This window comes from Eptesicus fuscus, chromosome 12 (assembly GCF_027574615.1).
Source record: "Eptesicus fuscus isolate TK198812 chromosome 12, DD_ASM_mEF_20220401, whole genome shotgun sequence".
NCBI classification, from domain to species: Eukaryota; Metazoa; Chordata; class Mammalia; order Chiroptera; family Vespertilionidae; genus Eptesicus; species Eptesicus fuscus.
In genome coordinates this window covers 64,270,214-64,286,462 of record NC_072484.1, presented here as the reverse complement: position 1 = coordinate 64,286,462, position 16,249 = coordinate 64,270,214, and the positions used below count along the sequence as shown (strand labels likewise).

Below are 16,249 nucleotides of genomic sequence, written 5' to 3'. Positions count from 1 at the left end.
ATCCAGAAAGCCCCTTTAGTGCCTACTACATGCTGCCTGGTGTTCCCCCTCACAAGATCACTCCCAAAGACATCAGGTAGGATACAAATAGCCAAAAGCTGGTCATCATGGCCTTGAATCTAATGAGGTAGAAACATTTCTCTAAAAGGAAGAGGTGGAGTAGTTTTTAACTGAGGAAAGTCAGAAGCACCTGGCTGGGTGGCCCTGCAGGTTATGCTGCTAGTTGGTGAGTGGCTGTGAGCCTGCCTCCTGTGAGTGGTCCTGCCCTGCCTCAGCCCCCCGTTCTGACCTCCTCATTACTCTGCTTGGTTTTGCAGGAGGTGCATCCTGCAGCTGGAGGGGCTGCTGGGCCTGAGGACACGCACTGCACAGGCAGCACTGTCAACCTACAGGACCTGCAGTGAAAGCTGCCCTCTACTGGGGGACCCAAGGGCGACGCCTCCCATCTGTGTCCCTCCCATCTGTTACATGGTTGTGCAGGCCTGGGTGAGAGCCCACTTGGTTTCTGCTCAGAAGGCCAGCCTAGTTCTTCAGAGACTTCTGGGTGCACTCATTGAACATGTTTTTTCTGACATTCTATCAGGAACCAGTTAGGGGCCGTACTATTTAAAACTGCCTTGTATAAGCAGAGTGCTTCAGTGAGGCAAGGATTGCCTTCCTAGCAAAGCACACCCCTCTTCTGTACTTGTGCCTGTGTGTGCACATCCCTTGTCCCATTCATCTGAGCCATGGAGCACCAGTTGGAGTTACAAAAACAGACTTGTGCAGGAAATAGAGAACAGGTCCCCTAGTCAAATACAACTTGATCTGTAGTAAAACCAGAGGGGTCTTTCAGCTTCGGAGTTTTAGCATTTGCCCCGAGAGAGATCTAAACACCCTGCTTTCCCTTTCTGAGAGCTATGTGACAGGCTGTTTCCCACCCCTCAATGGTGCTTGTAGGGGGGTTGACTTTTGTCACACTGTGGGGCAGAAGTGGGCTAGTCGTCACAGGAAGCCGAATTCTCATCCATGTTCTGGCAGACCAGGCAGGCTGCTGGTGTGAGAGGCAATTATTGAGGGTGAAGTGGACACATTGGGGGCCCTGTTTGTGAGCCCTCTGTGTAGACCGAATTTTGAGCTCATAGTTTGGAGATGGTAGAATTAAAACATTCAAAATAATTTTTCTAAATTCTGCATTTGGGTACTAATGTTTAATAGTAATTTGACGATGTTTTATAAAGTCATGTTCAGAATACTATAAATTATGTGCAGGACTGTAATGATGGCATGTATATGTTCTTGTTGAGGTTGAAGATGTGCATATCATGTCACCACATATTTTACAGAGTTAATTCTGTCTTGCAAAAGGAGACGAGTTGATAACCTTGCACATATTTGTTAATTGGTTAGTGGACTGGACACGATCACTCAGAAATGCTGTGTTTGCCTTATGCCTTTTGAAGTGTGTGTTTATTAAGATGCTACTTTGGTTCTCAGACTTGGAATCATCCAAACTGCCCATTCCGTGTTTGTTTCTTGAGTTTTTGGACTTGGGCTCTTGGGAGTGACCCAGCATTCGATTGTGATTTCTCTCTGTCCTATTCTGAGGTGCCATCCGCTCCTGCTCAGTGCTTCTCCATCTGAAGGAATTTAGGCCCCATTTATAAATGGTTTGTACAGAACTCTGTGCTGCTTCACAAACAATTTCTGTGCTCATGTGGCACCTCAGCCCAGGTCCTCCAGAAATCCCCTCCCTCTCCAAGGAGCCAGGCCTGTCGGCCAGGGTGGCCATACCTCACTGACCTCCCGAAGGAGGACGTATTGCTGGACCTTTCTCCCGCACGTCCCCCAGTGAATGTCCACTACAAAGTGATTGGTACTGTTAGTCGGTTTTCTGGGCACTGAGGTCCCCTGTTGGCAGTGGACCCAACCCTAGTGCAAATGAATAAAGGTTTTTGTATAGTTACACACTGAAGGCTTCGCTTGACTTATTTTAAGGAATCGTGTAATAGTGTTGACATCGCTTTTTCCTTCAGTCAGGAATAATGACCCTTCCATCTGCCCAGCTTGCTTTTCTTGTCTTTGTGTTGGGGCTGGCCCCACACTGCACCCCAGCATGGACTTGGCTTCTCTCTTAAAGCAGTTGTTTTAGATGGGAGCCAAGATGGCCTTCTTCCCTCAAGCATTTGCTTGGGGTTAATGATTAAGAGGAGTGCTGGCATTTCGAGATAGGGTCTACCTCCTTAAACAGCCCTTAGACACCAAAGAGTCATGGGTTTATTTCACACGAGTGAAGAAACATACAGCAGACCATGAGGCGCACGGCGAGGGCTGCATTGGCCCTGACACGGCCTGTTCGCTTCCCGCTGCCGTCCTCCCTGTGCCGTCAGCCATGGCAGCGCCCGGAAGGCTAGGTGAAGAAGAACAGCTGCTCCTCCTTCTCCTTGTCCAGCAGCTCGTGCTCAGGCTCCTCCTTGGATTTCAGGGCCGGGGGCTCAGAGCGGGACAGCAACTTTCTGCCTCTCTGTAGAGGAAGCGGACTCAATAACCCTCTGCCTGTGGCCTCAGTGCACCAGAGGTGCTGCCTAGACATTGAGGGGTCATACCCCTGTCAGGAGGCTGGGGAGCCCTGTGGACTGCCCCAGTCTGTGGTCACTCCTGGTCAGCCACAGGCTGAGGGCTGGAGTTGCTGAGCCAACTCAGAAGTGTGTCTGTCCAGCCTAAAGCCTGTGCTCTGGGGCAGCCCCTAGATGTGTGGGGGCCGTGTGCGGGAAATACCACTAAACAGAGGAAACCCATCTCTAGGGATTTCAGGGAGACACTGCAGTGTCCATCATTCCCCACGGCACAGAGGAGAGAGTGCTGGTCTATTGCAGGGAAAGCCCGTCGGCCTTGTCTGTCTGTCATGGGCCTTGTTCAGCCTCGGGCCTGCGTTAGAGACCATGCTGCTCCTGCCCATTCCCTGCGGGTGGAGGATTTGGGGCACAGCAATCAAGGGGACTCTGGTGACAGGTGATGAGCTTGTTCTGAGGCAGGTTGTGTAGTGGGACTCTGGGCAGCTGAGCTCTTTGTGCCAGCTCTCGGCAGGGCTAGGAGGGCGTGACCAGGTCAGTCACTGACCAGGAATGTGTGCAGGGGAGCGGGCAGCCCCAGGGGAGGGCTTCTGGAGGAAGGCGTGGGCCCAGGAATGGGAGACCTGCTCTATCCTAGCCTTGCTCTTAGGGGCCTAGGACCCCTGCAGTAATATTTGCAGAGGTTTCGATGAACCAGACTCAGCTGCAGACCCTTTGCTTTTCCAAGCCACAGTGTGCTTGGACATGGGACCTTTCCCCAGCATTGCTCCCCAGCCCCACCCTGCCCACCTTCTTCTTGATCTCAGCCTGGGCCCGGGCTTGGGCCCGTTGGAGACGCTCCTCTTGCAGCTGCTTCTGTATCCTGGCTTTCTCTTCCCGGATTCTAGGTGGCAGGGGCAACAAGAGATGCACTACAGACTGGAGAGGCCAGGGGAGGCTGCCAAATCCCCTTCCCAGCTCCTTCCTATGCAGCTCTCAGGCCATGGCCCGCCCTCTTCTGAGAAAACTCCCACTCCTCTCCGCCCCTTTCCTTCCAGGGCAGGGCCTTGGTTCTGGCTCCCCTGGGAGACAATGTAAAGGTCATCTTCCCATAGCCCCAGGAAGCCCAGGTTCTTAGGTCCTTATCCCCAGTCACTGGTCCATGTGCCTATGCTTCCCTATCGTCACCCTTGAAAGCCCAGACCTCAGAAGATTAGTAGTGTTGTCTCCTTCCTGTTTGTACTTGGGGTCCTCAAACCATTGCCCCGAGTCTGCCCTGAGCAAGGTTCCAAGGACACACAGAAAGAGCTCATGGGAGAGGCAGATGACCTTTTGCTGATGGCTATGTCTCAGGGCTCGGCACAGGAGTAAACCAGGCAGCCTACAGGCCAGAGGAGTCATGGTCCCTGGAACTTACCCACACCCCACCGGGCCTCTGGGGAGTTCCAGGCCTCCTCTTGGAGGACGGACCCACGCCCCCTGTGCCGGAGTCCCCACCCCTCCCTGTCTGGGCTCTGGTAACGCCAGCCTCTTTCCCTCCCATCCAGCCAGGAAAATGGCCCCTGTTTTTTGAGGCAAGGCTGTGCTAGCCACACCTCACTTTGGCTCCCTGACTCCACATCCTCCTCCTCTCCACAAGCAGGGCTTCCCTTGCCGAGGCTGAGTGTGGGTTTCCCCAGAACCCTGGCCACTGGCTCTCCCAGCTTGGAGAACCAGAGTCCTTTCCCCTTGTTTGGGAATTCTTGGAGGGCAAGTCAGCAGGGGTGTGGAGGGCAGCCTGGGCCCTCACCTCTGGCGCCGCTCCTTTTCCTTGGCCTTCTCGGCCTGCTCGATCTTGATCTGGGGCACACGCTCCAGGTTCTCGAGCAGTTCATCCAGCTGGTGTTCGATGACGGTCAACATCTGCACGGTGCCCAGGTTGGACTCCTGCTGGGGACCGACACATTGCCGGTACACGTCCAGCACCTTGCGGTTGAGGCTCTCCAGCAGCTTGTCCTGTGGGGCGGGTAGTCCACTAGTGGGGTTGCTTGGACCTATGTCCACTCCCTCTCCATGGTCTGCCCTCACTGCAGCATGGCGGACCTCCCAGGGCCCTGCTCTGCCCAGGTGACACTTAGGAAGCATGGGGAAAACAACTGGACACCTGCACTTTCCTTGCCAGAGCTGTGATACCCTCTCCCCCATTTGCTCTTTTGTGGTCAGCCAGATCTTGGGTTCCACTCGCCACTAGGGCTCATGCCTGTGCCTTGGCCCCTCCCCCAGCTGCCTCAGTGTGTCCACCAAAGCCCAGTCCCTTCCTCCTGGGAGCCCTCCCTCTGCTGCCCCTGCACTGACCTCAGCGCCCCCAGGACCACATCCTGTGACCTACTCTCTCTGTGGCCCTGGCCTGCTGAACTCCCCTCTCTGAGTGTGCCTAACATTCAGGAAACAGTTAACCCCACAGACACATGAGTGGGCCTGTGGACTAAAGGAGGAACAGCAGGCAAAAAGGCTTAAGCCAGGCACAGGACACAGCTGGTGTCCAGTGATGACCAGCAAGAGGCAGAGACACACTGGCCTGCTCATTATGGCATCCCATATACTTAGCCCAGTGCCTGGCACACAGTGGGTGCTCAATAGGAATTAGGAAGCTGGGGCTGCTATTAAGAAGGGTGTGTGCCAAATCCTGGTCCCACTGCCTGGAACATCTCTGGCCTTCTGTGCCCTAAGAATTCTCTCACACTCTGGCCTGGGGATGTGCCTCTCTGGGTATATTATACATGTTTAAAAAGCCGGATGTATTTGTCCAATGAAAGAAAGAATGGAGGTGTGTTGGGCAGATGAACAGCCATGGAGCAGAAACACACAGGGTGCCTTGGATTTGTGGACCAAGGGCCTTCTTCAGCTGGTGCCCCTTGGTCAGGTCCACAGAGCCTGGAGGTGGTGAGGGGCCTGGCAGCTCCAGAGCACGGCTGAATCTCCGGCCTTCCTTTCCCACTGTCAGAGCTCCAGGCACTGGACCTCCTCCCAGCAGGTGCCTGGAAGGGGACTTCCCCTCTCCCGCTGCCAGCCTTTGGCCACCTGCACACCTTCCACACCCACCACCTGCTAGCTGCCGTCCAGGGGGCCTACCTCCTGTGCGCCCTTGTACTCGCCGAAATGGAAGACTCGGGCTTTGAGCTCCAGCTCAGCAGCTGTCTCCTCCTCCTTGGTGATGGACATCATCAGTGTGGTGATCCACTGCTTCAGCTGGTTGACCTCCCTATCCCTGGATGGGGGACCAGCAGGGCCCTGCTCACCAGTGTGGCCCTGGGCACTTCACCTCTCTGAACCTGATCCCTCCTGCTGCTGTCCTGAGGGCTAAGGGACCGTGACTGCAAAGTATCTACATGCCCAGGGGTCAAAGGAACTGTGAGGTGCAGGGGTAAAATTCAAGATTTTTAACAACTAATAATAATAATAACAGTTTTTAGTATATTCACAAAGTTGCACAATCATTTCCATAATCTTAATTTTAGAATATTTTCACCCAGAGAGAAACCCAGTATGCATTAACAGTCACTCCCCATTTACTCTCCCTCTACTTCATATTTCTTCATATCTGGACATTTTATAAACATGGACTTGTATACATGTGGCCCTTTGTGTCTGGCTTTGTCATTCAGTGCAATGTGGCATGTGTCAAACTTCATTCCTGGGGAAGAGGGATGGGGGTGGGGAGGGTATGAGAGAATGGATGGGGGTGGGAGAAGGAATAGGGGAGGGAGTGAAAAAAACCACTTCATTTCTTAGCCTAGCTAATAAATAGGGAATATGCAAATGGACTGTCATGCTGTAACAAGATGGCTGCACCCACAGCGGAGGCCAAGTTCCCGTAATGAGCCTTAAGGAGCAATCAGCAGGGACCTGAGGCTGCATGGCACTGGGCCAGGGCAGGGGACCTGAGGCTGCGCCCCCTGCCTGTTGTGGCTTGATGGGACCTCAGGTCGTGCCCCCCACCCTGGTGGGGCTTGTTGGGGATGGGGCTGACCGGTCTGGATCTAGCCCAATGAGGGTGGGGCTGGCCGGATCTGGGTCTTGTGCGATTTTGAGGCGCACGTGGGTGGGCGGGGACTTGACTCTGGTTCCTGTGGAATGCCCCAGACTCTGACAGGAGGAAGATTTTCATATACATTTTCCTAATTTTCTTTCATCTCTGACACTTCTATTATAAAGGGCAAATAGCAATGTTAAAATATTCCCTCTAATGAATTCCCTTTTAATGTGCACGATTGTCATGCACCGGGTCACTGGTGATCACATAATATTCCATGGAGTGACAGACTACACTTTGCTGACCCACTCATCCATGGGAGGACATGTGTTTTCTACCTTTTGGCTCTTGGGAATAATGCTGCTATGAACATTCTCAGACAGGTGTCTGTGAAGACATGTTTTTAGTTCTCTTGGGTATATATTTAGGAATGGGATTGTAAGAATCAACTTTTAAATAATACATTTTTTAAGAAAAACTCTTTTATAATCATGGCAGACATTGACCATTACCTGTTGGGGTTTCCCCAACTGGAATCCCAGCTCTTAAGCTGGCATAGCTTCACCTAGTGCAGGCAGCTGCATGCCAGTCATAGTCACAATGACTGCATGGACATCGGGTCACTCCATCAGCAGTGCCTGGGAGACCCAGAGGTGGCCTTCCACCCCCATGATGATCTTGTGGCATCTCTCCATTTGTTGCTAGAACCTACTGACATTTTCTTGGTCTTAAGCAAAGTGTCACAGGCTGTTGCTCTTTTGCCCACTGCGGGACCTATGGTCTGTCATGTGCATCACCACAGGGCTACAGCCTCATAGGAGCCCCAGGTTGCATTTCCCCAGCTGTGGGGCCAAGGGCTGAGTCCAGAAAACTGAGTGTGAGGGGTACTGAGCTGGTCTGGCTGGTTCTCCTGGGCTGAGTCTCAGAGATGGTGGCCAGAGATGCTACATGTAGCTCACACACACACCCTACCTGTCAGGTCACCTGGGATGACAAGGGGGAGCACCTCCTGGTATCAGACCCTACTTCCCTCCAACTGAGAGCGCTTTTAGGGTCCTAAAGGATACAAGATTGCATTTGGCTTTAACCTAGTTTTTACTATTTCCTTCACTTTCACTGCCTTAACTAGTCAGTGTGATATTCTGCGTATCCTACAGCCGGCACAGTGTGCTTCACCTCTGCCCTCCTTTGTTCTGTGGATGTGGTGGTGGTGTTTTGTTGTGATTCTATTTCTTCAGGTGATTGGGGTAACTTCCCCCTACTAGTTGTCTTTACATGTAAAATTGTGGGGTCTCAATCTTTGTTTCTCAGTTAGATCTCATCTCTGATTTACAGAAAATGCAGAGGCATATGGGACACACTGCTCATTGTTGATCCTCAGACTGGAAAGCATGTTTGTCAAAAATGCAGAGTCCACACCTCTATGTGGACCTGCCCAATCAGAGACTTTTACAAGATTCCTGGGAGAGTTCAGTGCACACACACACACAGTCTGAGAACACTTTGCTGCCAGAAAAGTTACCTGGTTTCTTTTAAGTACTGGACTGCAGAGGACAGTAAGATGGAGAGGGAACCCATGAAAGGGATTTATTTATTTAATTTATTTAAACTAAATATTTAAAAAATATATATTTTTTATTGCTTTTAAGAGAGAGAGGAAGGGAGAAGGAGAGAAAAACATTGATGTGAGAGTGACACACCAATTGGCTGCCTCCTGCATGGCCCCCACCAGGGATCAAGCCCACAACCCAGGCATATGCCCTGACCAGGAATTGAACTGGCAACCTTTTGGTGCATGGGATGATGCCCAACCAACTAAGCCACCCAAGCCAGAGCAATCAAAAGGGATTTAAAGACAACCAGTTGAGGAATGTGATCTTAATTTGAATATAATTCAAACTAACATCTTAAAAATGCAATCACATGTGGATTATGGATATTAAATATTCAGAAATGCTGTTTTTTAAAAAGATATAATGATGGTATTGAGGGTATGATAAAGAGGCCTATCTTTTTAGAAATATCTACACTAATATTTATAGATAAAATGGTACCATGTCTGGGATTTGCTTAAAAATAATAAGGAAGATAGGGGAAGTGGGTGGGGTCTAGGTGAAAGGAGATTGGCTATGAGTTGATCAGTGTTGACAATGGTGATGGGATTGGGTTACTCATTATACTATTCTCTCTACTTTGATATATGTTTATATGTTTGAAATTTTCTTAGAGCTATTGGCCTGAATCGGATAAGGTATAAGGAGTTTATTTTAAAGGTCACAAAAAAGAGGACTCATTTATAAATACCTGAGGACATATAACCAGAAAATTTACTAGACTGGTAGCAAAGAAAAAAAAAAAAAAAAAAAAGCAAGCAAGCACCACAAAATGTAACAGTCATTCAAAAGACCAAACAAAAGAGAGTTACCATATTCCTGCAGAAATAGCACCAAAAAAGAACAAAATCAAAATAAATTATTTTGAAATAGAGGAAGACAGCAGAGTAGGAAGTACTAGGAATCTGTCTTCCCACCTAGACAATGGCACTGGCAGAATCAGTCTGATAAAACCATTTTGGAATTCTGGAGTACCGAAGCCTGCAACTTCCAGGGGAAGCCTGGAAAGCAATTGCAGTTAATTACAGTCCATTTCAACGCTGAGAAGAGTAGCAGCTACCCAGCACCACCCCCAGCCAAGTGGCAGGCAAGTTTCCTGAAGCAGCTTGCAGAGCCTGTGGCAGCTATGGTGGGCAAAAATTACCCTTTCCACCAAATACCGGGGATCTGTGCTCTGATCACCGATTGGTGCTTCGGATCACAGAGGTACACACAGGCAGCCAGTGTTGTTGTACCTCCCCCATTGTTTTAAGTTCCTCCCCATTGGCTGAAGTGACTTCCAAGGGATTTAAAGGGCTGGTGCTCTTCCCTTCCCCTCTTCATGGTTTGTTTTTTGCTTTTCCCCCTTTTGAAAGGCAGACGCTAAAGATCAAGGACATTCAAAAACAAATATATATTGGGAAAACTAGAAAGTGACTGTGCATGTTTAGGGAAAAGCTCAGAAAATACCTAAAAAGACCATAAGTTTTACACCTCAGGCTCAACATAGAGACTGCCTACAACTTTCAAATAAAAACAGTAAGAACAATAAACCATGGAGTAGGGAGAGATCTGATTTCCAGAGTTACCACATTATTAGATTCCAGTGTTGTGTTCAACAACAAAAACCACACAAGGCACACACACACACAAACACAAAATATGGTGCACTTGGAGAAAAAAAAAACCAACTGAAGTTGTTTCTAAGAAAACCTGATGGTAGATATACTACAAAGACTTTAAAACAACTATCTTAAAAGATGTTCAAGGAACTAAAGAAAGATGTGGAAGAAGTCAAGAAAACAATGTGTGAACAAAATGGAAATATTAATAAAGAAACATCCTAAAAACTTGTGGAGCTAAAAAGTACAATAACTGAAATGAAAAATCTACTAGGGATTCCAAGGCAGATTTGCTCAGGGAGAAGAAAGAATCAGCAACCTTTCAGATAGGACAATGAGAACTATCAAGGCGGAGGAACAGAGAGAGAGAAAAAAGAGAAGAAAACAGAACCTAAGGAATCTGTGGAACATCAGAGGACCAATTTCTGCAACTTGAATGTCCCAGAAGAAAAAGGAGAGAGGAAGGTGCAGAGAAAATATCTGAAGAAATAATGGCTGTAAACTTTCCTAATTGGATGAAAGACATGAATATAAACATCCAAGAAGCACAAGGAACTCCCACACTGAGACACATTATAATCAAACTGTCATAGGATAATCAAAAGCCAAAGCATCTGGAAAGCAGCCAGAGAGAAGCAAATCCTCACATATAAAAGATCTTCAATAGGTTACCTGCTGATTTCTCATTGGAAGCTTTGGAGGCCAGATGACAGTAGGCTGTTATATTCAAAGCATTCAAAGGAAAAACAACTGTCAACCAAAAATTCTGTATCAGGCAAAGTTGTCCTTTATAAGTGAGGGAGAAGTTAAAACATTCCCAGATAAAAGCTGAGGGGGGAAAAAAATAGAGATAAAAAAAAAAATGCAATATACCAAAACTTGAGAGAGACAGATGTGGTGCTTAGAGGGAAATTTATAGCTATAAACACTTAAAAAACAAACAAACAAACAAACAAAATCGAAGAAAGATCCGAAATTAACAACCTAACTTCATAACTTAAAGAACTTCTTTAAAAAGTTCTTCTTTAAACTCAAAACTAGCAGAGGGGAACAAATAAATATTAGAAGAGACAAACAAAGAATAGAGAAACAATTGGTTATTTGAAAAGATTAAAATGACAAACCGTTAGGTTAGATGGAGTAAGGGAAAAAACCACTCAAATTACTAAAATCAGAAATGAACACAGGACCATTACTACTGATTTTACAGGAATAGAAAGGATTATAAGAGTACTATGAACAATTGTACACCCCAAAATTGGATAACTTATGTGAAATTTATAAAGTACTAGAAATAAAATCTACCAAGACTAAGTAATGTAAAAATAGAAAATTTAAGTAGACCTGTAACTAGTAAGTAGATTGAATCAGTAATCAAAAATCTAATTCAAATCCTTCTTAAGTATTTTTTAAAAGTTGAAGAGAAGGAAACATCTCCTAACTCATTCCATGACAGCAGAATAACCATCGTGTCAAAGTCAGTCAAAGACACTACAAGAAAATAAACTACAGACTAATATTCTTTATGAACATGCATGCAAAAACTTCAACAAAATATTAGCATACAGAATTCAGCAGCATATTTAGAGCATTATACAACATGACAAAGCGAAACATTCCTGGAATGCAAACATGGTTCAAAATATGAAAATCACATCACATTAACAGAATGAAGAGAAAAATACCACCAGATCATCTCAAATGATGAAGAAAAAGGATCTGACAAAATTTAGCGCCCTTTCATGAAAAAAACAAAAAAAAAACACTCAACAAAATAGGAATGGAGGAAACTACCTCCACATAATAAAAGCCATATATGAGAAACCCACCACAAACATACTCAATATTGAAAGACTGAAAATTTTCCCTCTAACATCAGGAACATGGTAAGGATTCCCACTTTCACCACTTCTATTGAACATGCTATTGGAAGTTCTAGCCAGAGCAATTAGGTAAGAAAAAAAAAGGCATCTAAATTGGAAAGAAGTAAAAATTATGTTTGCCCATGATATGATCTTACATGTAGAAAACCCTAAAGACTCTACAACATAGCTGTTAGCATTAATAAATAAATTCAGCAAAGTAGCAGGATATAAAATCAGTTCATTTTTATATACAAATAATGAGCAATCTGTAAACCATTACACTTACAATAGCATCAAAAAGAAGAAAATACTTCCCAGACCTCCCCCCCTCAAAAAAAGCTACAAAGGAGTTCATCACCCCTAAACCAGTATTATAAGAAATGTTAAATAGGCTTTAAGAAGAAGAGAAAAAATATATAAAAATATGAATAAAATGGTAATGATGACATACCTATTAATAATTACTTTAAATGTAAATGGATTACATGCTCTAATGAAAAGGCTGGTTAAATAGATAAGAAAACAAGATCCATATGCTGCCTACCAGAGACCCACTTCACATCGAAACACACAGACTGAGGGTAAAGGGATGGACAAAGATACTTCATGCAAATGGAAATGAAGAAAAACTGGAATAGCAATACTTAGACAATATAGACTTTAAAACAAAGGCTGTAACAAGAGATGAAAAACTCTGTGAGGTGTATGTGTGCATGCCTGTGTCTTCTTGCCAGGCTCTTGGAACCTGGGAGGCTGCCTGCCTCTCCCCAGCTCATGTCTATGTGTGTCTCTGCTACCTTCCAGCTTCCTAGGAAACACAATATTGCCTGAGAGCTAGTAGTCTGGAGACTCCCAGCAGGAGATTCTCCATGGCAGGACATGGGTCAACAAGACATGGGCATTCAGGAACATGCTTTCCCCGTGGGACATTGAAGCCTTGGGCTGGCTCCCACCTCAGGGCCTTTTCGTTTGCTTTCCCTCTCTCTGCCTGGCACCCTCTTCCCAGATCACATGTGGCTTCCCATCACTCAGGAAGTACCTGGCTCAAATGACATATTCCCCAGGAAGCCTCCCTGCCCTTGTCAATCTGTGCCACCCTCTTCTGTAGCCTCTTCTCATATCATTCTCATACTTGCCCTCCGAGCATGTGTCAGTGTCTACAAGTCAAATCTTTGGGCCCATCTGTTGTCTGTCTGCCCCATGGAATGTCAGCTCAATGAGGAAGGGCCTTACTTTATCCTTGGAGGACCTAGACCCAGGCCTGACCCAGAATAGGTCCTCATTCTGTGTTTAGGAGTGAATTCCTTGTTCCCAACAGACCTCACCTAGTGCCCCAACTATTCCCAGCCCAGCTCTCCTGGACCCGGCATCAGCAGAATGCACCTGTGGTGAGAGGTTCTTAAGATGCCCCCCTCTGGCTGCAGACTGCTCCCGGGCGGGGATGGACCAGTCCACCAATATGATCTACTTCCGGGCCACTCCTGGGTCCCCATGACCCTCAACTTCCCTACCCAACAGCACACATCTTCTCACCAGAGCCAGGCACCAACTTCAAATGGAGCTTTCCAGAAAACAGAAGTCAGGGAAGGGCCAGGGCTAGGACAGGGAGAGGTGGGCCCACAGTCCAGCTGCCAGTGGCTGTGGTGGTCCCAGGATGACTACCAAGGATAGAGCCCACTTCCTCACTGGCTAGGGTGGCCCCACTCAAGACTTACATGCGGATCTGGGTATTTTTCAGGGTGAAGCTCAGCTCCTCCAAGGCCTCCTCCATCTCCTGTGTGTTCTGGATCAGCGAGAGGTTCTGCTCCTCCAGGTTTGTGAAGACTTCCAGGAGCTGGTGGGGTTCCTTGAAGTACAGCTCCAGCCCCTGCAACCAGAGCTGTGTGTGTAGCGGGGAGGTGGGGGGCCTTCAGGAGCTGGGGGACTCCGTGAAGTACAGCGCCAGACCTTGCAACCAGAGCTGTGTGTGTATGGGGGCGGGGGTGGGGGGTGGGGTGGGGAGGCGAGAGGCCCCGGCAGTGCAGTGGCAAGGGGACCTGACTCCCGCAGACCCTGCCAAGAGTGGGGCCACTGACCTCCCCATCACTGTCTGGGTCCTCTTCCTTGGGGAAGACAGAAGAGCTGGACCTGCAGAGAGATGTGGGTTTAGGGCGCCAGGTACCAGCCTGGGCCATTGTGCCCCATCTCAGTGGTGTAGACTCCTGGTATTTCCACAGCATCTCCTCTCCAACCCCATATCCCTCGTCCCCTTGTCCCCTTGTCCATCACACAAGTTACCCAGGTGGTGGCACCAGCTTCCTCTTGGTCCCCAGCGTGGGGGTTGGGGGGAAGGGGTCGTTTCAAAATTCAATTATGTTGGAAGCCGCCCATTGTCCTCACTAGCAGAGAGGTGTGGACAAGGAACCCAGAAGGCTGGTCAACCTTGAAGCTCTGAAAGGTCAGAGCCAACCACCCACCGTTTGGTTGAGACAATGGTAGCTAAAGCAACTTCCACCTTTTAGTTTTATGTAAATTCTTGCTGATTGGCTATTATTGGAATTGCCTGCCTAAAGGCTATGGGTGTATCCCACAATCTGAATAAAAGGGATAGCAAGGCCAGAGCAGGGTGGAGTCCTTCCCCTTGAGTTGGGCTCCCGCCTGGCCCCCAATATTTCCAAATTAATATTTTCTAGTCTCTTTCATTTGCGTGTGGCCTCCTCCAGAGCCCGAACCCTGAACCTGAACCCTGAACCATGCGGGATGTGTGTGTGTGGGGGGGTGACACTCACAACTGGCAGCCCAACGTGGGGTACTCGCACAATTAACTCTCAAAATTCAATTAATCTCTCTCTAGTTAGAATAAAACTCGGCCTCCACCCCGGAGCTGTGGGGGTCCTGCTACCCTCCCAACACGTACCTCCCCCATTGTCCAAGGTTACTCTGCTCCTGCCCTGCCAGCTTCCTTCCAGTCTCTCTGGGTGCCAACTCCGCCTCAGGTCCTTGGCACCTGCGGCTCCCACTACTGGGGCTGTCCCTCTCCATTTGTCACCTTTTTTAAAAGCCACTTTCAGGGCCTTTTGATGGCCCTGATAGTGATCCTGTGACACTCACAGCCACCTTCAACTGACCCTGAGCACCCCACAGGGGCGGAAACCGTCCTGGGCCAGCCCTCAGGGGCGCAGAAAAGGCTGTGTGGGCTTGGAGCACTCAGCGTGGGACCCAGTCTTGCCCTACATCCAGACCTGCTTTTATCACCCTCTGCGCCTGCTCCAGCCTTGGCCCCCACCCTGGATTTGCAGGTTCTGCTGGATAAGAAGGGCCAGGGCAGGCTCACAGACAGAGGAACCGGGGCTGAGGCCTGAGAGACTCCAGGCCCTGACCCACCTGCAGCAGACAGGTGATACATGCAGGGCCCTGTGGGAGAGGATGCTGAACACTCACTGGGCCTGTGCCTCATGTTGTATACACATTGATGCCCATTTGGCAACTAAGGAACATGCCACTCAGATATCGAGTCACCTACCCAAGGTCACCCACCCGCAGGACATTGTTGGCCCATAAGCTACATTTTGGAGAATCTGCCCTCAAGATGGACATAGCCTGAAGTGTGGACTGGACTTTAAGCCCCACTCAACCTCTTGGCTAAGTGTCATGTGCAGTGACATCCTGTCCAGCTGTACTCAGAGACCTGTCATTTGGCCAATAGACGGAGGAACCCAGATACAAACCCGGACAGTGTGCGCCCAGACCTCTGTTCTCAGGAAGGGGCCTCACAGTGGAAGCTCTAGGGCTGAGGGGCAACTTAGGCAGAGGAAGCACGCATCTCTAACCTGGAGCCTCCATTCAACACTCAACCGGAATACCAGCCCCCACCAGCAGGGGTCACAGGCTTCAGAGCTACCCATGGCATTTGCCTGGCCAATGGTGGCTGCTCTCCATAAGGCATGAACCGTGATTCATAAAGATGAACGTGAGCTTGCAAATTGGTAGTGCTTGGCTCCCCTTCAGCCTGAGAAGTATCAGTTTGGTATTTGGGAGGTTGAGTGTAGAGAACATCTAATGGGAGACACCCATAAGTGCCTGGAGCTCAAGAAACTGGGAAAAGAACCATGGGAGGGGGTGGCCAGGCCGTGGTACAGAAGAAAGGACAGAGGACAGAGCACATAAAGGGATGAGCAGAAGAGACAGACCCCGAGAGGGAGAGTGAGGGGGAGGCTCCTGAGCCCCCGAGCTACCCATTCTCTTCATCTCCCCAACTACCACCATCATCCAAGCTGATAAACTATGAACCTTCCAGAAGAAAGCATAGGAGACTATGTTAGTGACTTTGGGGTTGGCCAAGATTTCATAAGTAGGACACAAAATGCACCAACCATAAAAATAAAGATTGGTAAACTGGACTCAAAAGATAACATTAAGAGTATTAAGGCAAGAGAGACTGGATAAAGATACTTATACTATACTTACTACGTAAAGGCCTGGTATCCAGGATATATAAAGTGCTACTGGGAAACCAGAAAAAAAAAGGCTGACAATCCAATAAAAATGTACAAAAATTGAACACTTTTCACCAAGGAGGACATCCGAATGGCCATCATATTTTTCATCATGAAAATGTCACAGAAATCATAAGCTATCACCTCACGCT

General features: G+C 48.3%; 2 protein-coding genes across 6 annotated transcripts in view; one reads left to right on the top strand and one right to left on the bottom strand.

The window, feature by feature from the left end:
* ZXDC (ZXD family zinc finger C) overlaps window positions 1–1,949 on the top strand; it is a 28,606-nt gene extending 26,657 nt beyond the window's left edge. For all 4 annotated transcript variants that reach the window (XM_054723816.1, XM_054723818.1, XM_054723817.1 and 1 more), the window contains one exon: window positions 318–1,949. In XM_054723816.1, the coding sequence (XP_054579791.1) occupies window positions 318–404 (87 nt within the window). In that variant the 3' untranslated portion in view covers window positions 405–1,949. The remainder of the gene's footprint in view (window positions 1–317) is intronic.
* A 284-nt stretch (window positions 1,950–2,233) lies between these two features.
* CFAP100 (cilia and flagella associated protein 100) overlaps window positions 2,234–16,249 on the bottom strand; it is a 30,296-nt gene continuing 16,280 nt past the window's right edge. For both annotated transcript variants that reach the window (XM_054724396.1, XM_054724397.1), the window contains exons 12-17: window positions 13,698–13,749; window positions 13,338–13,489; window positions 5,643–5,778; window positions 4,321–4,526; window positions 3,342–3,435; window positions 2,234–2,503 (exon numbers count right to left, since the gene is read on the bottom strand). In XM_054724396.1, the coding sequence (XP_054580371.1) occupies window positions 2,390–2,503; window positions 3,342–3,435; window positions 4,321–4,526; window positions 5,643–5,778; window positions 13,338–13,489; window positions 13,698–13,749 (754 nt within the window). In that variant the 3' untranslated portion in view covers window positions 2,234–2,389. The remainder of the gene's footprint in view (window positions 2,504–3,341; window positions 3,436–4,320; window positions 4,527–5,642; window positions 5,779–13,337; window positions 13,490–13,697; window positions 13,750–16,249) is intronic.